Source organism: Acipenser ruthenus, chromosome 3, assembly GCF_902713425.1.
Source record: "Acipenser ruthenus chromosome 3, fAciRut3.2 maternal haplotype, whole genome shotgun sequence".
In the NCBI taxonomy this organism is placed as follows: Eukaryota; Metazoa; Chordata; class Actinopteri; order Acipenseriformes; family Acipenseridae; genus Acipenser; species Acipenser ruthenus.
This window is the reverse complement of record NC_081191.1, coordinates 36,730,551-36,753,559: the sequence shown is the minus strand read 5'-3', so window position 1 is coordinate 36,753,559 and position 23,009 is coordinate 36,730,551. Positions and strand designations below refer to the sequence as shown.

The 23,009-nt window shown below is 37.9% G+C and overlaps 1 protein-coding gene across 1 annotated transcript; it reads right to left on the bottom strand.

The window, feature by feature from the left end:
• Window positions 1-163: 163 nt before the first annotated feature.
• On the bottom strand, window positions 164-21,691 carry cdcp1b (CUB domain containing protein 1b). Its single transcript, XM_034058984.3, has 9 exons — window positions 21,381-21,691; window positions 9,244-9,456; window positions 8,655-9,011; window positions 7,114-7,476; window positions 5,397-5,594; window positions 4,753-5,118; window positions 3,740-4,105; window positions 2,884-2,971; window positions 164-1,756 (listed from the first exon to the last, which is right to left on the bottom strand). The coding sequence occupies exons 1-9, from the start codon at window positions 21,451-21,453 to the stop codon at window positions 1,264-1,266; spliced, it is 2,517 nt and encodes an 838-aa protein (XP_033914875.3). The 5' UTR covers window positions 21,454-21,691; the 3' UTR covers window positions 164-1,263.
• Window positions 21,692-23,009: the final 1,318 nt, after the last annotated feature.

The window sequence follows — 23,009 nt, the reverse complement described above, 5'->3', positions numbered from 1 at the left end:
GTTAAGGGTTTCATTTTATCATTTTTAACAAAATGAAATAGCTTTATTCTGTGCCAACGTAGAAACTTTTCCTTTACAATATGTTCACAGCGTTTGGTGTGATGTTGTAACACTAGACAGCCTCCCTCATGTGCTCCACAAATGTTTGTATAGGATACTCAAATGCACTTATAAAAAACTTTATTTAAAACAAGAAAAAACACACAACTAACAACAATATGACAAATATACAAATGTGTTTGTTTTTTTTAACATAGAAAATAGATGAATATATAACAAAGTGAAACTACATCAAAATGTTCACTGGGAAGGGAACGCTAATTCCATCTCAGAACATAGGAATGATAACAATACCGGTTTAAAAAGAAAAAAACATGGAGGCCAGTTGTTAATACAAATGACCATATTGAACTGCACAAGGAAACAAGATGATATGGTAATTAAGATCATATACGCTATGTATTTAGGGTAGGTATTCAAGGGTGAGTGCTTTCAGCCATCATATTGAAGATTGTATGCCCTAGTATTGGGGCCACAATGCCCCAAAACAGTGTCATAGCTATGAGAGTTTTTCAAAACACAGCCATCAACAATATAGTTATAACAACCACCCATGATTCCACAACGGACCTGAGAACAGGGAAGCCACTGCATAAAAGGCAAACGTTTCCACAATAAGTCTTTTGCAATATAATTCTATTCTCTAGTCTCAGCCACTAACTCATTGTGTGACCCTGAGCAAGTCACTTAACCTCCTTGTGCTCCGTCTTTCGGGTGAGACGTAGTTGTAAGTGACTCTGCAGCTGATGCATAGTTCACACACCCTAGTTTCTGTAAGTCGCCTTGGATAAAGGCGTCTTCTAAATATACAAATAATAATAATAACTAAAAGTCATATTTAACAGCCTTTGTAAACAGTGATAATACAAAGCTGCATTTGGCCCATCTGACCCAAGGACACACCTTTCCCTGAGGCTGACCGAGTTTCCTGCACTGCTGCTTAAGACTCAAAAGAATGGATTCTATAAAATAATAACAATAATAAAATAATAATAAAAACAGTGTTGCTTCTATACATACATTTAAATCATATTTTAAAAAATTCAGTGAATGGTGGTTAATGAAACAAGGTAGCCACTTTACCAACACAGAATTCTGTTCAGTTAGAACAGCACCATAATATAGGAGTGTGACAAATAAAGCAGTGCTGTACTATCCAGGCTCTAAATAGTGAAGATATTAGACATCTTTGGATGTCCAGCATCATTTTGACTCCTCCTTATTCTGGTCCATTTCTTCGTCAGCAGGAGGCAGTGGCAGCTCATCCTCATTGCCTGGTGTTTCTGCCTCTTGCTCGTGTTGTTGAAACGTGTACAACTTACTGTCCACCACTGCCTGCATGCTGGCTTCCCGGTTAAAAATGGGAATGGGTGGTTCGTCTCCAACTGGACCTAAGAAAGGCCTGTAGACATCCACCTCTGGACCGACCGCCTTGGACTTGCCCCGGTTAAAGAGAGGGGGGGGAGTGGGGGGCCTGTCTCCAACAGGGCCTTCAAAAGGCCGGTAGACGTCCACCTCTGGGAGGGGTGTCATGCCAGGCCCTCTCAGCAGCTGCCCGTACATCATGGTCTCGTCTATGTCAGCGTATACGTGAGAGTCATTGTCTCGCCTTCCTTTTGAGAACAGCGGGTGCCCGGGAAAAAAGGTGTTCACATTTGGATTATAGATTGATGTCTGGATTTTTTTTTTCTTCTTTCTATGTGAAGCAAAACCAATAGTAAACAAATTAGTTTTTTTTATTAAACAGTGTAGTTATTTACAACTTGGTCTACTTGACTGAGGGCTAGTATGGACAGTTGCTTTGTATCCAAGGCTAGGCAGCCGAAACCTTGCTACAATAGCAATACGTTGACTGACATGTTGAGTTGTCAGTATGACAGACCTATGCCGTATTGCGTACACTTCAATTAACAGGGAGTTTTGATTGATGTATTGTTGGCCTGTCATCCAAATGACATATCAAACAAAATGGGTGAATTGCATCCTACCACTTAAACTGGTTTAACTGAGGTTTAAACCTGAAAAAAAAAAAAAACAAAAAAACAACAGTCTCTGAACTCAGTTGCAACATACCAGTTTAGACAACATGGTATCAAAAGGCTTTTTCAACTTCAAACTATCAGCAGCGACTTAATTTAAACCAATTCTTCGGTCTAATCTAGACCATGTAGCAGCAGGTTTAACTGTGGGTTTCTACCTTTGAAGAGACAGTGTTTCCACCTGGAAAGGCACTTTCACATATAGAAATATATTACAACGTCAGGTAAGATGTTCATAAAACATATTCATGTGCCATTTTTATTTGATATAAAAAATTGGAGATTTAATTTTTTTTTTACATAAATAGCTATTGTTTAAGTGGTTTTGCGAACAATAGGTACTACAGCGCATGCTGTGCTTTAATTATTTAATAGATTTTTATATTCTTAAAATTAGATTTTTGTGAAAAAGAGTTATATATATTAACAGTATCTCCCCAAATGTCCATCTGCTTTATTTAAAAGCTGTTTATAAAAATCAATAGGGGCAGGCAGTGCTCCAGATAAGGTTTTGGGTCTGGGAGTAACTTAACCTCTAATTTTAACATAGAGAGTAAAATGTATTTTCAGGGGGTAAAATACAACATTACCTTGAAGTAAGATAACGGTCTAAGTATGTGGTATGTTGCAATTTACCTAATAGGTTTCTGACAGAGTTTTGTCATTCCAATTATTTGACCCTCAACTGTCTTAATAGCATGTTTTATTCCTGTTAGCTCAGCCATTTGTGTTACATACATACTTAGTTACATACTATGTCATTAAAAATGTAGAAAGTACTTACTTTTTCATAACACAGCTGATAATTACAATAAAAGCCACAATAACCAAAACAGCTGAAAGAGTTCCAATGGCGATTTTCATGATGAGGTCTAATTTAAAAAAAAAGTAAAACAAAATTAGTGTCATATGATAAAACAGTAGCTTCAAGCATCAATGAGTTCCTTTTTGACACTGTTTTATGATGTTTGCAACCATTCTGACTGGTTGTAGATTATGTTTAATAATCTAGAACCAGTCAGATAAAATATTCTTTTTATTTTTTGGCTTTCAACTTTCTCTGGAGCTTGTCAGGAGAACCCTAAATTATCTTTCAATCTGCCAGCCCCTACATTTATAGTTTGAAAGAATAGGTAGGACCAGCAGAGTTGAAAGGTCACATGACTTGACATGAATGAGGAAAGCTCTTCACTTTCAGCACTTAGAATTCTACAGATTTGTAAAGTTTCATAAATTGAAGGGCAGCGGCATTATGATTCTCCACTGCTTAGATTCAGACTTGATATTGAAACATTTGCGTAAGTCAGGGGTGTAATTTGATATTTTATTCGTTGGTTACTTATTTTAGATTATTTTTTGTGAAATATTGAATGAAAACATGCAACATACTGTAGCTAACATATGCTATGATAAACTGGCTCACTGAATGCTCATTGTACACAAAATGTTATTTTAAATAATGCGATACGGATGGGGCAAGCAAGCCAGATTTAAAAATAATAATAATGGTAAGTATGTTATCCACTTGTGTTATCCCACTGGAGTGGGGTAACAAAAATGTATCCCACGCTAGATATACCCACGCTTATGGTATAAATAATTGCATTAAAACTGAATAATGAATCAGAACAGTTGGATACCGTTTCGCTTCTCTATTAGCGTGACCCGACACATCACTTTGAAAGTCTTCTTGGTGGCCTCAGGCTTGCAATTGGACATGTTGAGCCAGAAGTCCTCCGTCATGGTCTGGTGCTCGGGCAACAGCTCGTCCTCCCTGCGACTGAGCTCCTCCTCCACAGAGCTCTGCCCCTTGATGGAGACGCTGGTGTGGGACTGCCGGCACTCCGGCTGGGTGGCATTGAGGAAGCTGACCTGAACCATGTGGCCCGGCGGCACTGAAACCTTCCAAGACACTGAGGACAAGGGGGCCATCCCCTCAGGCCATTTAGGGGTCACCAGGTAGCTCATGACGCCCAGTTCAGGGGAAACAGTGAATATATAGCTCTCTGAATGAATTTTGTAGAAGGAAACATGAGTTAATTAATTGTATGCTGTATGACATGTTGTTGTTACACTACTACTACTGTATGCAGTGACAAGCATGACCTGCTAATCTGCCCAGCCTTTCACATGATACAGTGCTGTCTTGTTGCTACTAATAATGGTACAGTCAGGGTTTTTAATCCCAACTGTTAAAATTCAATTCAAACCTTTATTTAACCAGGTAAAGACATTGAGAACAAGTTTAAAATGCCGACCTGGCCAAGAGGGAACATAAATACAACAGACAACAATACATAGACAGTTAGAAACATTACAGCAATACAAAATTAATAATAAATAAATAAATGAATGACAAGCACATGAAACAGGGAAAAGATGTTTCAATAAGCTTTTCATTAAATGTGCAGCATTCACACATGCTACAAATGAAGGGGGACATAGAATTTAATGTAAAAACCTTGGGTTTTTGTTTGGAATCCATCTGAAGTTCTCATGTATTATTTGAAATACTGTACAGGAAAAAATCCAACAGTGTAGACATTTTTTGCTCTTTAAGGGTACTGGAACAATTCTCACAAACGGTAAAACAAACAAAAAAAAATGTATGTATATGTGTGTTTTTCCAGAATGACGTTGCATAATAAATTACCTGTGATTTCTTTTTCGAAGGTAACATTGAAAAAGGGTTCCAGTATTTGGCTGTGGTTGCCGATGGCTAACAGTACCACAGAGATATTGGAGTGGATCTGGACTTTCTCGATGGATCCCTGAGGGCAGAACTTGCCCAGTTCAGACTCGTCCTCCTCCACCAGTCTGTAGTAGAAGCCCTCCCTGCATTTGTCCCCAGGCAGGAGGTACTTCAGCTTAGCTTTGCCAGGGCTCAGCACCACAGTGCTGGCGGTGGGAGCCCTCAGCTGCCAGGTAAGGCTTTCCAGGGGGACATGCAGTTTGGCAAGGGAAATTGGCACTTCGAGGGGCATCTCCTTTACAGGGCACTCCTCCCAGTTATAACAACCTGGAAAACAAGAGGATGAACTTACGGCATAAGAAACACTTTCTGAAGCACCTGAGATTTGACAAGATCAGTTGTCATGGCAGTAATGCCCATCCCAAGCTTCATTACAATTGGAAGAGCTGTTCTCAAGATACTGATATAAAAGTGCAGATGTGGCATACAAAACTATAGTTGTACTTATGCCTTAAAGGGATAAAGGTGAATACTGTAAACATGTTTGCCATCATTCGGTTGTTTGAAGGGTATGATATTAGAGAAAGATGATGCATAGTTCCTGCCTATGTCTTTGGTGACCGCCATGCCAAGTTCCTCCAGGTTGCAGTCCTTGAAGATGACTTTGGTCTTCTTTCCAGACTGTAGCGTGATCTCCGGCTGGCAAGCAGTACCAACACAGATCTGGCAGTTTGGATTCACTTTCTTCTGCTTTATCGTAACATTGATCCCTTTTTCTTTTTGCAAGTCAATCCAAAAATGATCTGGAAAAGGAAAGCTTTTCACATTACCAAGAGCTCTTTAAAATATATGTATCTCTTGTGGGGACATTCCTTTATCTGTAGTACCATAATTTGGGACCTGAAACACTGAAATGGGATAGTAGGATAAATTGTTAAGGGCAAACCTTTTTTCTGTCAATTTTGTACCTTTTTACATTTGACCATGTTCTGAATTCTGTACAGTTTGACAATAATATTCAAGTTCTAAGCTTTTAAAATGATATATGGTCTTATGGCGATTAGATTTGAATGACTTGACTCTTAAAAAAAACAAGTGTGTGCATTTTCTTTAAAAATTCCAAAACAAAACCTGGCTCAGAATTCCAGCATAGCAGTCTAAACCCGGCCTTGAAAGGATTAGAAGCTAACAAAAGTCTAAAACAGTTTAACTGTATGAAGATGCCAGGAAGAGGATACTGACTCAGCAAATTAGCAGTCCAGGAACGCCCCAGAAGTTTTGCAACAATGCAGTTCTCTTAGCATTTTCAACACAGGTGAGTCATACACCTGTGTTTTTTATCATCATTACCTTTTAATAAACTGTTGAGAAATGGTTCAACATCAAAAGGAAAATTACTTCTATAAAATGGATGTTTGAATGGGCATTTTCCCACCTTTAGGCATGAGTTACACACCTCGTTTTTTGATCCACTTGAGGTGGAATGACCCAAATACTTTAGAACATGACACAAAGCCTTCCACTAGTTACGTATCAATACAATTATATTATAATGAAATACTATTTCTTGTCACTGGTACTCACATCTTTTAGTAACACACTTCTAAATAAAACTAAAGTGTGACCAAGATAGTTACAAGTAGGTCACTGCTCAGTCTGACAAGAAACCAAGGTTTAAGATTTTGTAATCCTCACTGCCGTAACATTCTCACCATTGATATTTTTGTTTAGACTATATTTTCACTTGGAACACAGGTGAAACCCACTCCTCTTGCCACATCTTTTTGATTAATTACCCTCGTAATTAGTTTCCTGTAATTATTACCTGTAACTTTTACCCCTCCCCTCCATCAGCCCCAAGGTATGCTTTTTTTTACTCTCTCATGGATAACTGGCATATTCCTGCTGTCTAGTCAATCACTTCATTTCACCTGCTGAACTCAAGGAATGGACGTTACCAAGCTTTCTGAACCCTAGAAGAGTGACCCGTGCTGGAAAGTATCCACCTGGACTCATTGGTGCCTGACCAGAAGGAGGTCTCGAAACTGTGATGAGTTGAACTATCCCCAACCAATGCAATGCTCCCTCTAGGCCCCCAGCCAACCATGCTTACATGACTCACTCTGCACACTAAGCAATGGTGCTTTTATACCCCCCTTCCCCACCCATAAACATTTGAAGAGGAAAAATCTAAAAGTGGTCTTGATTTAATACATTTATTACTATTTATTAGTGTTTCAAAGTAAATATGCCCGATAGTAATTTATCTTCTTGGGTGAGAAGGCGTCTCCACAGTACTAAAACAGAAAGTGGAATACCTACTTTGTTGGCTGTCATTAAAGGCTTCAACTCGAAACTCCAAGGACAGTTTCCCAGGGTCTGACTTGTCCATTTTGCAGTTCTCCAGCTGCATTTCGAAATTCCCACGGATGGAGGATGGCTGCTGATCAGTCAAACTCTTCCCAATGGTGGACTGGTATCCAGCCACTGCATATTCCACCCTCTCACTCTTCTTGTTGCAGTTCGGCTGGGTGTAGTTCAGGAAAAGCACGCTGGCTTTGTTGTTCTCAGGGACTGTAAACATCCAGGACATTAGGTCGTCATCTGAGAAACTCAGTGGGTAGTTTGGGGAGAGCAGGTTCACGGAAGACCCCGGCAATAACTTCACTTCAATTATGCAGCATTCTGGAAGAAGACAACTCATTTCAGGATTGAGAATGACAGATAGAAGTTCATTCATTAGGTTTGACCAATAAAGAACTACAAGTAGGACAATTTGGTCACTTGCAGTTGTATATTACAAGAAATTGGTCATAGAGCTTACAAAATCAGTTACTATTCCTTGACCTTAAAAACAGGGGGTGGAAATCAAAGTATTTTGAACCCAAGTTGACAACTACATTACACTGGATACTAGTACTTCTGGATTCTGATGCTGAAATAATCAGCCTAATTGGCTTTGAATTTGCTTTTGTCCTGGTCTGGAGAACCATTAGTGCCAGAATTCAACTGCCTGCTGCATTCCACTCAATTTATGCAACAATATTACTTTTTAACTCTGCCAATCCCACCTCTTATTACCCTATATCAGGGTTTCCCAATCCTGGTCCTGGGGACCCCTGTGTCTGCTGGTTTCCATTCCAACTGAGCTCTCAATTACTTAATTAAACCTTGAATTGAACTAATAATATCCTTAATTAGACCTTTTTAATTGTTCTTAGCTCCTAAAAAAATGCCAATTTCAAGTTACTTATAAAATTGTATAGTTAACTTGAAATCTCCAACTGTTTAAAAGCTGAAAACAATTAAAACTGTCTAATCAAGCTAAGGGTTCAATTAAGTAATTGACAAGAAACTACTCAAACGCTAAGCACACGAAAATACTATCAGCAGTAAAATGTGAACTGTGGAAATTCAAAATAATTTCCCATCTTAATTGCATTATCTTGAACAAAGAAAATGTAAATTATACATTCCATTTAACTATTTCACTGACCTAGATGTCTACCTGTCACACTCTACATTGTGAACACGATAACCACTCTACAACAAACTTTTATTTTATATTACACTCCTAGCCTCACTCTACCATTGCGCTTCTTATGGAATTATGAGGACCCTCTGTATGTTCCTGCACTGGTTTGAGAATATATTGTGAAACAGTAATGGTGCTAAAAGCACTATACAAATAAGGAGCACTCTTAAAAAAATAAAAACCAAAAACCAGGATTGGGAAACCCTGCCCTATATTATACAGTCAACATTTGGTCTGCTAGTTCAGCACATGTCTACTGTATATACTACCAAAGCAATAAGCTCAATTTTTGACTTGCTAACAAAAAGTAAATGAATACTGGACTTACTTTTTATTGGGGGACCAATGGCCATACTGAAACCAGGTTCATCTACTTCCTCTTTCCCTGACATCTGCAGAGATACCCTCGCTCCTTTATCCACTTGGATTTTGGAAACTGGACCCCTCCTGCAGAAAGTGCCGATGCTTTGTATTTCAGCAGTCAGGTAAGTGAGGATGCTGTAAGTCAGGTGATCTGGACAGCTCTCCGACGGTTTAATCTGCCTCAGCCCTGACCCCAAGAAATCCAGTACTAGAGCTTTGTTCTCAGAAAAATTGATATCCCAGATTAAAGTATTGTTGAACTTCGGGAATGCCAAAGACAGTAGTTCTTTAACTTCAGTGGAGCAAAAGTTGGAAATGCAAACTGTGAAAATAAAGGGAGGAATTTTAAACAGGGTAACTTTTTGAGTGCGTGTGTGTCAGCGTGGAACTGCTTGTTCATATTACAACATATCTTGAAATATTTATTATTACAATGCTGTTTGGTTGCTTGGTAAAAGTAGAGATTGAATGTCTTACCAGGTTAAAAAACATGATTTTAAAGGAAACTCTAGTTAGGTGTTCATGCTTTATACATTGACAACACCTCTACTCACCAGTGTTTTTGCTGATTTCAATGGTGAAGAATTTATGGGGCTCTGGACAGCTGAAGCTGTAAGTCCTATTTTCTCTGGGTTGGAGGCGGAGCTCAGATGAACAGGTTAATTGCTTGTCTTTCAGAACGCAGACACTGCAATTGGCCTTTGGAAATGAGGATGTAATGGTTATCGTGGTGTTTTCTCCTGTGGATAATGTGGCAGTTTGACACTCTAAAAAAGAAAAAGTAAAAGAAAGAAGTATAAAAAATAGACTTACTTTAAATGTTCAAATCACCACATATATAAAAGTACAGATTTATTGCAAAAATATTTGGCTAATGTTAGTAGGCAAAAAAGTACTAAAATCTGTAAAATAAAAGATAAAGTGTAACAGCACGTCTTGACATTCACACTAGCCCTCCTGGGTCAAACGACACTCATGTGGTTCATACAAAAAAAAAATCCTTCATGATGAACGATTAATGGCTCTGTGTAGGCAGATTTTTCCAGCAATCTTCTTGCTTCATTAAATTATGGCAATATTATAATGCTGCTGCTAAATAGAGTTTTAGAGCTCCCTAAATTTTAGAGCTCCCTAAAGTATCACTTCTTAAAGTGCTTGTAAGTAACAAAACAATTCCCCAAAACATCCCAGCCAAGTGCTTCCATTCACTATAGTCTCAAATGTGAATCTGTGAAAGAAACACATGTTAAAACAAACACTATATGCTACAAACCAACCGCTTCTCATTCGTATCTGTAAAATGACTCCTCACCCCCAATGGCTTGGCGTGACTATTCCACATTTTTAAAACAGACGCATTTGCAGCGACGAGCCACACTTTCTCCAAAAGTGAGGGATGTTTTTTTTGGGTTTTTTTTGTTAGTTAATTGTGGTCTTCCAGACGAGATCATCACTGAATCAGCATTTCTAATATAAACAGAAAGGATGCTTTCTATAATAATAGTAAACAACAAGCACATGACAGAAAATTGTGCAAAGAAACTTTTACATTTTACAGCAAGACCCATCTACGGTACTTATTTTCAAGACTCCCCCACTGATATTAATAAAAGAGAATATGTAGTCCACAGCGAGATTCCTCCTTCTGGGGAACTTTTAAAAGGCATGTTTCCATGCAATAGACCATGATGCACTACCTGTAAATATATTAACACCCAAACAGATCAGAGGCAATAAATCATCATTCAACATCCATGAACCGTTTACATGCACCTCTAAATAAATTGTATAGTGCATTAAACTGTACATTTGGCAGACCACTTTGTTGAACATTTACAAAGCATTTGAATCAACACCACTACATTTCCAGTAGCCCAACATGTCAACAATTCTAATCACACTGTAGACCTCACCATCTGTGGGATCAGTCAGTGCTGTGGAACAAATGCTGCTCGGAAACAAAGTGAACGCGAGTTTATCTTCAAACTAGGAATTTTGGAACCTCTTGAAATGAACATTCTATTCCGATATAATCATGACATCATCTCCCCACACTTTTCTTTCTACAGTTCAAGGGCTTTCGTCTGAAACCTATCCTGAGACCAAACCTATCCTGCTTGATGGGTAAGATTCATGGAATTATTTTTCTAGCTACAAGCACTTTTTAAAAGGGCAATGCAAAAATATTAAGCACAGATATTCCTAATTTAAGATGAGGGCATGTCAGATGCAGTGATAACATATAGATTGAAGAAGAGTTAAAAGCATATGTATTCTTAATTAATGGATTGGAAAGAAACTACTCAAACGCTAAGCACACGAAAATACTATCAGCAGTGAAATGTGAACTGTGGAAATTCAAAATCATTTCCCATCTTAATTGCATTATCTTGAACAAACAAAATGTAAATTATACATTCCATTTAACTATTTCACTGACCTAGATGTCTACCTGTCACACTCTACATTGTGAACACGATAACCACTCTACAATAAACTTTTATTTTATATTACACTCCTAGCCTCACTCTACCATTGCGCTTCTTATGGAATTATGAGGACCCTCTGTATGTTCCTGCACTGGTTTGAGAATATATTGTGAAACAGTAATGGTGCTAAAAGCACTATACAAATAAGGAGCACTCTTAAAAAAATAAAAACCAAAAAAAACAACTTGTATAGTTTTAAAACTATTTTTAATCTGTGTGGACCAGTTCTGAGTAAAGACACTACAAAGTGCAAAGCTACTTTTGAGGGTCAATTTGCTGCCACAGAAAATGTTTAGAACAGTAGTTTATGTCTTACGAGGCAGAACTAGAACACAGGTATATTTTCAATGCAAACTGAAGTATTGTCAAGCAGTTTAGCATGGTACAGCCTTTCAGTTTCATTTGGATACAGCTGTGTCAGTCATTTCATTTCAGAAACTGCCAAGCTGTGTACTGAAGAAGCTGGGAAAGGGCAAACCTATTTGCAGCATCATTTAAGGGTTCCAGAAGATACACGAGTGTCAGAGGGTTTGGGGTCTGACCCTCAAGATTACGGTCACTTGAGAAGTCTGGGAAGGGAGATTGTCAAAGAAAAAGTGGTGCTAGTACAGTAGCTCCGGAGGCACACTTCTCATCGAGCTGGTGGTCAACCAATGCCCTGGCATAGTTAGGAAGCACTTTACAACACAGATGACATTAAAGACATTAATCCGAGCATTCATTCCTAGTGTCCTGGCTACATCACAAGATACAAGAGAACTGTGGCCTGGACAACTTCACTGGCTTATTCTTAGTCTTTAATCTTCAATTACTCAAATTTCCCCAGTTCCCCAAGTCACTGCTGTAACCTGTTCACACAGTACCTGACTATAAACAATATTGACTGTTCGGTTGACATGGGTAGATCGTGGAGGTTTGGATGGTTGTTATCAGTAACGTGGTGGGAAAATGAGGAAATTGATAAAAAAACAGTACTGCGATTAAAAATAATGTGATTTGCAAATGCCACAGCAAAAACTAAATCCACAAGTTAGGTAACGAAGTTTAAAAAAACACTTGTCGTTTTCATGCTCATTAAGCCACTGTGCTGCACACTGTGCACTCTTACTTGTTGCTAAAGGGTTCTTTACTGGTTCCCTAGGGAACGCATTTTATTTTACAGGCCCTGTCTTTTTTTTTTTTTTTTAAAGTAAACAACCATTACACTGTTACACTGCAATATAAGCCTCCATATTTGTTTTGGAAGGATTATATACTTATTAACCTGGGTTTGTAACATTTAATGCTTAGTTATGTGGCCTTTATTTCTCACTGTGTTTTTTTGCCACAAAAAAGTTTTACAGCTGAGCCATGTTTAAAACACCCGTCTGCTGAATCTTACCGTACAGTACTTCTTTCTGTACTTAATTAAAACCAATGTGGCAGTGAAAAGGTTACTTTCTACTGAACTCTACCTGTAGTACATTTAAAAAATCACAGAATACAGCTTGTAAGACACTGAAAGCGAGTAGTCTGTACCATTAATATATTCAGAGGATAAAAGAAAATGGCTATGAAATGGCTAATGTTCACCACGTGAAATGGAACTTTAGGAAAATCTTAGAATTTTTCCAAAAATGCTGACATCAGAAGCAGACTCTGACAAAATGTAATTACTCACCTTAGTACAAGTGATAATAGGCACGTTTGACTAATTTACTGTATCCTATACTGTACACACAGCTAGGAATTGCACTGGTAATAATCTCTAGAGGATCGCAAGAGGATCATAATCTACAACTTAATAACTGGCTCATGGATTTCCAACGTTGTAAAAATGTTATTTTTCTATGCGTCTTAAATAAATAATAATAATAATAATAATAATAATAATAATAATATTTTTCATTCCTATATCGATCACTGTCTGTGTGCAGAAGCCAGGTACTACTAAGCTTTACATACTCTATTTTTCATAGCATTCCATCAACCGAGAGAGGCAGCTCAAGTCATTTTAAGGTAAATGATATTTTATTACAAGTCTCCCAACATGTATGTGTGTTTACTGTTTATATTGAAAAACACATATTCGTGTCAAACAGGATTATATTCTTGCAGGCCTAGTTAGTTTAGGTTATATTACTAAAATAGTTGAAAACATCTAGAAAAAACAGGGTTAATACAGTCAGCACTCACATATCCAACCCTATAAAATGTTGACTTCAGTGACGGTTAAAACGAGTGTGACGCATATCTGATTATTTTATTTTGGCCCGTTCCAACCCTTGTCTGTTTTTACATAGCTGAAAGGACTGTGGTTCAAAATACATAACCTTCCATTTAGATGTACTGTAGTTGGTTACTATATACAGAAGTATTTTAATTCAGAAAGATATGATTCTGAAAGTATCAAAAGACAACTGTAGACACGTGGACTGTTCAGTATATCCTTTTAAATCCCATATGTATTAATTTGTAGCAGTATGTACATTTCCACATTACGACCCAATAACAAAATTAAATTATAATGTTACCCATGCACAGAGTTGCATAAAACGTAAAAAGGCAGTGCAGTTTATCAAAAGTTTCAGAAAAAAAACACCACAATATCCAGAATTGAAACAGTATTCAAAACTGCATGTGCTGCTCAATAAGTCTAATTTCACAGTGCACTTTTACAGTAAAGAAAAATGCACAAAAGCAAGATCACAGATTTAAAAATGAATAATACATCAGAGTATCTAAAACTGTTTAATGATTAACCGTTTCACATTTCCATAACTGAACTCGCTCTTCTCGTTTGTTTATTATCTCTGCTGCCCTGGACACACTGTCCTGACACACAGCCATGTGCATGGACAGATTTGCGCTTACGAAAAAAAAAATATTAATAATTGTGGAGTGTGATGGATAATCAAATATATATATATTTATATATATATATATATACACACACACACACACACACTACCGGTCAAAAGTTTTAGAACACCCCCATTTTTCCAGTTTTTATTGAAATTTAAGCAGTTCAAGTCCAGTGAATAACCTGAAATGGTACAAAGGTAAGCGGTAAACTGCCAGTGGTTAAAGAAAAAGGTTTAGGTTACCAAAAACTGAAAAATAATGTACATTTCAGAGTTATACAAAAAGGCCTTTTTCAGGGAACAAGTAATGGGTTAACAACTTACAGCTGTTCTGCAGCAATGGAAGTAAATTAAGCCTTGAAAGTTGATGCTAACAATTCCTACAGGTGTCCCAACTTTTGTTGATTACTTACAAACCCTCTGTCTGTATAAAAGCAGTGTTGGAACAGACTGTGTTACTACACCCTCTTAAGCATTATTTGGACAGTATTGTACTGCAGGAAGTAGTATATTGATCTCATAATGGTGAGAAAAAGGCAATTAACAAAGGAAGACAGACAGACCATTATAACCCTTAAAAGTGTAGGTCTTTCCTTTAGAGAAATTGCAAAGAAAGCCAAGGTGTCAGTGAGTACAGTTTCCTACACCATCAAAAGGCACTTGGAAACTGGAGGAAACTGACAGGAAGAGGTCTGGCAGGCCCAAAGCCACAACAGAATCAGAAGACAAGTTTCTGAGAGTCAACAGCTTTCGTGATAAGCGGCTCACAGGACAACAGCTTCAAGCACAGCTTAACACTGGCCGAAGTAAGCAAGTATCAGTTTTATGTGAAGAGAAGACTTCGAGCTGCAGGATTGACAGGTCGAGTGGCAGTAAGATAGCCATTGCTAAGATGGCAAAATAAGAAAAAGAGGCTTGCCTGGGCCATGACGCACCGCCAGTGGACTACTGAAGACTGGAAGAACGTCTTATGGACCGATGAATCAAAATTTGAAATCTTCGGTTCATCACGCAGGGTTTTTGTACGCCGTCGAGTAGGCGAAAGGATGGTTCCTCGGTGTGTGACACCAACTGTCAAACATGGAGGAGGAAGCGTGATGGTCTGGGGCTCTTTTGCTGGATCCAGAGTAGGTGACTTGCACAGAGTGAGTGGCACCCTGAACCAAAACTGCTACCACAGCATTTTGCAGCGCCATGCAATACCCTCTGGTATACGCCTAGTTGGTCAGGGGTTCATCCTGCGCAAGATAATGACCCAAAACAGAACTACCTTAGAAGAAAAGAACAAGATGGTAGGCTTCAAATCATGGAATGGCCAGCACAGTCTCCAGACTTAAACCCCATCAAGCTGGTTTGGGATGAACTGGACAGAAGGGTGAAAGCAAATCAACCTACAAGTGCAACACATTTGTGGGAACTTCTGCAACAGTGTTGGGAAGAACTTTCCGAACAATATTTGATTTCCATTGTAGAAAGAATGCCACGAGTGTGTTCGGCTGTTATATCTGCAAAAGGTGGCTACTTTGATGAGTCAAAAATTTAGATTAAATTTTGTTAAACAAAACGATTCCATGATTTCTTTATCTCCAATTGTTTATTTGTTCTATGCTTTAATTTCAGAGTACATTAAGACATTAAACTGCGTAAATTTCAATAAAAACTGGAAAAATGGAGGTGTTCTAAAACTTTTGACCGGTAGTGTATCTATATATATATAAAATTTATATAATTTTATATAAATTTAGTTGTTGCCAATTATTTTTTATTATATTCTCCCAATTCAGAATGGCCAATTATTTAAGCTCAGCTCACCGCTACCACCCCTGCGCTGACTCGGGAGGGAGAAGACGAACACACACTGTCCTCCGAAGCGTGTGCCGTCAGCCGACCTCTTTTTTTCACACTGCGGACTCACTACAGCGTCGGAGGACAACGCAGCTCTCGGGCAGCTTACAGGCAAGCCCACAGGCGCCCGGCCAGATTACAGGGGTCGCTGGTGTGTGGTGAGCCAAGGACACCCTGGCCGACCTATACCCTCCCTCCCCCCGGGCGATGCTGGGCCAATTGTGCGCCGCCTCCTGGGAGCTCCCGTCCACAGTCGGCTGTGGAATAGCCTGGACTCGAACTCGCGACGTCCAGAGCGCATAGAGCGCATCCTGCACTCCACGTGGAGCGCCTTTACTGGATGCACCACTCGGAAGCCCCCTTCATCAAATAAATTTTAACACTGAAGAGATGGGCTTTGTATCAGAAAACTGGTGACGGAGTCAGAAATCGCAATTTAGATAGATATATATATATTATTTATAGTGACTGCGGGTCTTGATTGCCCCCGTTTAGCCAGGCGCATACCACAGTCTTTTTGTAATCTCAATGAAACTCGAACAGAGTGGAATTTTTAACCAGGGTGGTACCTGTACATTTATTTATATACAGCGATCCAGACGATGCAATTTTAATCCCAAAATAAACAAAACCTAACTACCTTTCGTAGTACTAGCTAAACGGTAGTTTCCTGACTAATAGCCAGGCTGCTAAGCTGCTTGCTGGTTGAACCCAAATGCACAGATCTGACAGCAGACCTTTGCTCAGTCGATCTCTCCGCCACACTTCATGGCCTTAGCCTTAACACAGACAGCTAGCAAGCAGATTCAGGGTCTTTAAATATATGTGCCAATAAATCACAGGTAATCTGAATTCCCTGGACCTTGCAACGCCTGCTGGGAAGTGTAGTTATTTTACCCTGCCTCAGGCTGGGTACCCAGCCACAGTGTCTCATCCAGTGGTTATAGAGGGTATAGGCGCCGTGCTACTCCTATATAACTCTACCCCACACTTTGCCACTATATATATATATATATATATATATATATATATATATATATATATATAAAAAAATCAATCAATCTTTATTTTATATAGCACCTTTCATAATGGACCACCATCACAAAGTGCTTTACAAGATACTACTTAATACTTTAATAATACCATCATACTTTAAATAGAGAAATGCATAATACAGGATATACAGTAAAAAAAAAAAAAAAAAAAAAAAAATGTATAATACATTAAATACAGTGAAAAGTGCATAATACATGATAGTAACGAATACATGAAATAGTAGCAGCAACACAGCAGCTAATAAAAGATATCAGACTTAAACAGCATGGAAAGCAAAAGAGAACAGGTGGGTCTTGAGAGTTGATTTAAAGCGGGCGACGGTGGGAGCATCAAGCACCGAAGCTGGGAGAGAGTTCCAAAGAGTCGGAGCCATGAAGCTAAACGAGCGTTCTCCAAGTGTGGTGCACTTATGCTTGGGGATAACAAGCAGTCCAGAGTCGGAGGACCTCAGCTTGCGGGCAGGGACATAGCGGGTCAGCAGGTTGAAGAGGTACTCTGGACCTGTGTGATGAAGGGCATTGTAGGTTGCTAGTGCAGCTGGGTAAGACGGGGGTGATGTGATCATGTTTTTTACATCTGGTAAGGATCCTGGCAGCGGCATTCTGGACTAGCTGCAGTCGGTTTATGGTGCGTGCCGGGAGACCACCATATAGGGAGTTGCAGTAGTAGAGTCGAGGGGAGACAAATGCACGACAAAGTATCTCCGCATCTGGGAGGGAAAGGTAGGGAAGATGGTAGAAGGAAGATTTGACCACGGAGGAGATGTGGGCATCAAAGGAGAGGTTGCTGTCAAGAAGTACACCAAGGCTTCGTACTGTGGGGCCTTGATGTCTTGAATGCAAGCAGAGAGCTGAACCATGGCAGAGGGGCTTCCAGGGTCGAGTTTTAAGTAGAGCTGGGTGTCGTCAGCATAGGAGTGAAACATGAGGCTTGAGGGTTGGTGGTCTCCTCTGTTTCTGTTCTAATTACAGGAGTTATATGTGATTCTTTCATTTTCTTAAGTGTACATGCCAAGACCTTACCTGACTTTTCACCATGTTCATGGTATTTCCTTCTAATTGTATTCATTTTGAATACTTCTTTGTCAGACAGAAGTTTATTTAGTTGATATTTGAGTTTTATAAGTTCAGTATATGTTTTGGTTGAATACTTTTTTTTATTATTATTATTTTCCTGCTATTTTTATTTGATCGTCTAAAGTTTTAACTTGAGCCATTTGCTCTTTTTTCTTTGCAGAAGTATATGATATAAATCTACCTGCAGTTTACAGTTTTTGAGTAACAGAAGTAGTACATTCACCAAGGTCCATGCAAATCACAACTACAGTTTTTGTTCCCAGCTGAAAAGGTGCATTGTTCAGCAAGGGGTGTTTTATTGGAGCACTACATGTGTTCTAGAATCTATTCATGCAAACTCCTTTTTACATTGCCTGTCAACACCTGAAAAAACAGCAGCACTCAAACAGCAAAGGGAGTTTGACACATCTATAAATTGTGGTTATCCATGTTTTTTTTTTTTTTTCGATTATAACATAATTACACTGTAGTTGTCCAGGCACAACCCAAACCAGTCAAAACTGAACACTCATCCCAAACTACCTTTGTATCACTACTTTGGTTATGGCAACAGTGTGACTCACTTCAACCTCACTAACAAAAAAGAGGAGCGAATACTAATTGAGCTGGTCTCAACAACTTGAGTCAGGAACATTCAATTGATCTAAACAGTGGGAAATCAGATACTACTGCTATTCTGATTGTTAAAATATGATCATTTGTGTGCAAATGATATGAAAATTGGACATTGAACTGTGCATGTGAGTGTTTGTCTGTGTGTAAGAATGTGTAAAATGACAGGGAAGGTTCTTATTTAAACACTGGTTCTGATTTTATAGAGGATTTAAATGTCTCGGGTATTTAAATCCCTCACCACTGTTTAAATTAATAGAATAAACCCCCCACATCTGCCAAATACATGAATACATAATAATAATAATAATAATAATAATAATAATAATAATAATAATAATAATATCTATATTGTCTAATTTGTCTATTTTTGACTACCATGCAGTTACAAAGAAACTTAAGATATTTAAAATGTATATCTATGTTCCTGGCTGCACTTGCCTTTCTTAAATTTATATGTTATATATATATCTATATACCAGTAATACATTTGTCAATGTAAAAACAACGTTGTTTTTTTTTTTCTGCTTTACCCTGCACTGTGCGTGCCCAGATTTGATTTCCCCTTAAAACCAAGGTCACACATCAAAAACTGCTACCTATTATTTTGGATGAGAAAGTACATGTTTTGTAAAGTTACATTTTACTCCACATGTAATAATTAGTTTTATATTAAATACAGACAGCTGGTGTTAACAAACGGTAAAGTGTACTATAGAGCCAGGTACATTTTTTAAATAAAAAAACTAAAAGATAAAAAGGCAATTGTACGCTGCCTGCATTTTTTTTTTTCTTCATTGAAGCGTAGCCTTTTCTTGACACGAAGACCCTGTTCACACTACTGTGCTGGCCCAGGGCTGCCTCAGGGGCCATCGCACATTTAGGTCTACAACCTAAATATTGCACATTCAGATATGTGACTGAAAAGCAGGCCTAAATGTGACTTTTTTTTAATGCACTCAGAGTGGAAGAGCAAATTGTTACACTGTTACAAATTCTAAGCAAGTTATAAGCTTACCAGTGCCATTAATAATATTTTTACTTCAAATATTACAAGTAGTTCTCAGATTGTGGTGAGGCGCTGGCGTTGAGCACAGAAAAGAATCCCAAGTTTGTTGCTGCTTACATTTCCTTTCATTCAACCATGTTTAGCGCTTCCCATGTGTTCTACAGTCGTCTGTCTTCGAGTGTAATCTACAGCCTTGCTGCATGAAGTACAAAACAGCATATTACCAGCGCTGTGAAATTTGTCCTTGCCAAACTCATTGATCCTATCTTTAGGGGTGCTTGTTATTGTTTTCGGCATCTTTGAACAGCTCTGGATACTGACTGAAGTAAACTGAAGCCTCATTCAGCACTGAACTTGAATACCGGAAGCAGTTTTATTGGACAGGTATGTTTATGTAAATTTAAAGCAAAGTTGTCTGTGTTAATGTTTATATACGGTACATGTATTGATTTGGTTATTCTCAAACAAACAAAAAAGCCTTGAATGTTTTTTGTCCCACCCCAAATGTAAAACAATCTCTGACATAGAAAAATCTGCCTTTTTCCATGTTATCACAGAATATCAAATTGGTAATGTGATATGAAAAAGCGACCCTAAGTCTGCTTTGCGTTCATAGGTAAAGGCCGGCCCTGGTCCTGGATTGCAGGCCCTGGGCCACATCGAAATGGTGGCCTAAACCTAGACCAGCCCTGGGCTGCCTTTTCTTTTTTGGAGAGTTCACATATGAGATTTAATGGCAAGTGTGGGCAAGTGTGAATGGGGTCTAATTAACCCTTAAGACACCTTTGTAAAATTGTTTTGCAAAGGTATTATTATTAGAGATATTTCCTGGTGTGAATTCCGATCATGTTGTTGATATTAGTTTAAAAATAAGCAATGTTAATTATATTACATTATTTTAGTTCTGCTATGTATTTTTTTTTGTTTTCAAACTATGTTCTAGTACCACCAAGATGAATTGTTGGATTGTATTAACGACCAAAAAAAACAACAAAAAAAAACAGCGTTTATAGCTACAGATAAAATGTTGGTACAGGTAGCACATTTTGAACAAGTAGCAAAAATTGACGTTACACCGTAATTGTTTGTAAACAAATAATACATGAATAATGAATGTCAGTATAGTTAGTTGTTTCGAATGGTTTACACTTTAACAGAAATGAGAAAAGGTGAGACTTTTGATGTGTAGTTCATTATGTACATGACCTAATGAAGCTGAAAGAGGGATTCATTAATAAAGGTGGTCCACGAGCAGTTTTAACTTTTCTTCATACCAGAATACAGGTCATTTAAAATGTGAAACAGTGACAAATAATAAAAAGTTCATAGTTTCAGTAACTTGCCTTTTCTTGAAACTCAAGTTCTGACAGATGCTACATTACATTAGCCATGTGTAGGTAACCTTTTTATATTACGCCTACAAATTAATTAACACTTTGGTGTTAACTGCAATATACAGTCGTAGTAGTTTAGAATAACAGTAATGGTAAGTCATTGAAATAGTGAAATTCATTGCAATATGCAGTACCAGCAATACGTGTTTGTGTGTATCATGTCCCAAATAAAACAAGGAAATTGCCATTTGTTTATCTAAACATTATTTGGAGTAGCTTACGTATTTTTTTTTCGTGATCAGTTAAACAAGGAACGTCTAATTAGTAATTACTTATTATAAACCAACATTAGATAAAAACAAATAAATACATGAAACAGTAAAGCAAACTAACCAACTGAACTGTTTGTTAGTTATTTTGCACTCACCTTTGATTACTATAACCTGTGCCACAAGTATCCACGGTAACACGGCAGTGCAAATTCTGCTTAACAAATCCATTTTTGTGGCTAACAAATGTCAGATAAAAAGTGAGACACCTCTCGTCCTTATGCCATCTAGAATGCGTGTACGCTGTCAACATTCAAAGTGCGATCTTTCTTTCGGTCTTCTCCCTTCCTGGTCTACTCCATCAAGGCCCTTAACTCATTAGGTTACAACCACAGGGCGTGTTTTGTTTGCATGCCTGTTTAAACAACTCTCAGATGTTTTTTGCTGAAATACAAACTAACAGTGCTTAGAGAAGGATTGATTTTGTTCGAATGTGCGCACCGTTCATTTTCATAGGAGTTTGTCAAAACTTGAAAAAAATTGTATTGTAATAAACAATACATTTTTGTAACTGAATTAAAAAAAATTAATTTGGCACAGAGGGAATTAGATGTGAACCAAGTTTTTATTTCCGGAAAGTCTTTAATTCATTTGTATTTTTTCACACTAGTAGCAAAGAACTTGTTAATGTAATTCAAGGTCTTACTCTTAAATTGTTTATTTATTATTCTGTAAGTGAGCAAATCCTATAAATTGAGAGGTAAGATGTGACAGAGAGTTATCCTTGATAATAAACCACCTTTGCCCTGCAATCAGTGATCTACAGCAGGCAGTAACCTAATTTCCAACAGCAGCCATACTGATGTGTTGGGTGTGAATTAAAGGAGCCATTACCAATGTTTTAAACATCAATGTTCTTATCTCTTTATAGCTTTATTAAAATTATTTCTGACCCCCATATTTTGGTTCTTTACTTTTTTTTTTTGCATTAATTGAGGATATGCAAATATTTCAAATACACCTCTATTGATTAATTGCTCCAGCCTTGAAACTTGCTATAGGTCACATGGTCTCATTGGTCTGACTGAACTACAGCACACCTTGGATAACAAAAATGCAAGCAAAGAATAAAAGGCCTTCAGTATAAGGAAAGGGGAGACTAGTTATAATATGGCTGATTTTCAAACCTTGGTTGCCACTTTTCTTTTTAAAACGTCTCTGCATGTAGTTTTCTTTTGCTCCAGTAGTAGTTCAGTAAACAGAATAATCATCATTAGTAATTCGATACGAATCCACTATTCTGGTAACAAAAAATAGGAACATACATAGAGACCGTGCCAATATATTACTGCATTATGTTTGTGTACTACTGTATAGCAGAGTTACAGTACATAAAACCTGGGATCTAACATGTAAGTAACAAGTCTGGTATACTGGTCCTTCTTGAATGGGATAAATATATCTCACTGAAACCAATTAGACATGCTATATTTATATATCAGGGAGATTTTTTTTTTTTTTTGGTGGCTAGAAACTTATTTATGAGACATCATTGGTTAATTTTTTTGGTTTGACATAATTCAATAATAATACTGTCATGTACAGCAATTGGGAAGCTGGGCGGTTTACTCCCAGTCATTAAAATGGATTGGTTTGCTCCCATTTTTTGTTTTATCCCTACTATTAAGAACAAGAAGATGAGCTAAATATACAGAATGACCAAATCCAAGCAAGGTCAAATGCAAAGGTTTTTTCTGACTAAAACAGCATTAGCTTTCCAAGTGTAT

Excerpts from the sequence above, each read along its gene's own strand:
- cdcp1b (XM_034058984.3), bottom strand. The coding sequence starts at position 21,453 with ATGGATTTGTTAAGCAGAATTTGCACTGCCGTGTTACCGTGGATACTT. Across the intron at positions 5,595-7,113 it reads CTTTAATGACAGCCAACAAA|ATCATTTTTGGATTGACTTG; the intron begins GTAGGTATTCCA and ends TTCCTTTTCCAG. Across the intron at positions 2,972-3,739 it reads GCTAATAGAGAAGCGAAACG|ACCTCATCATGAAAATCGCC; the intron begins GTATCCAACTGT and ends TTTTTAAATTAG.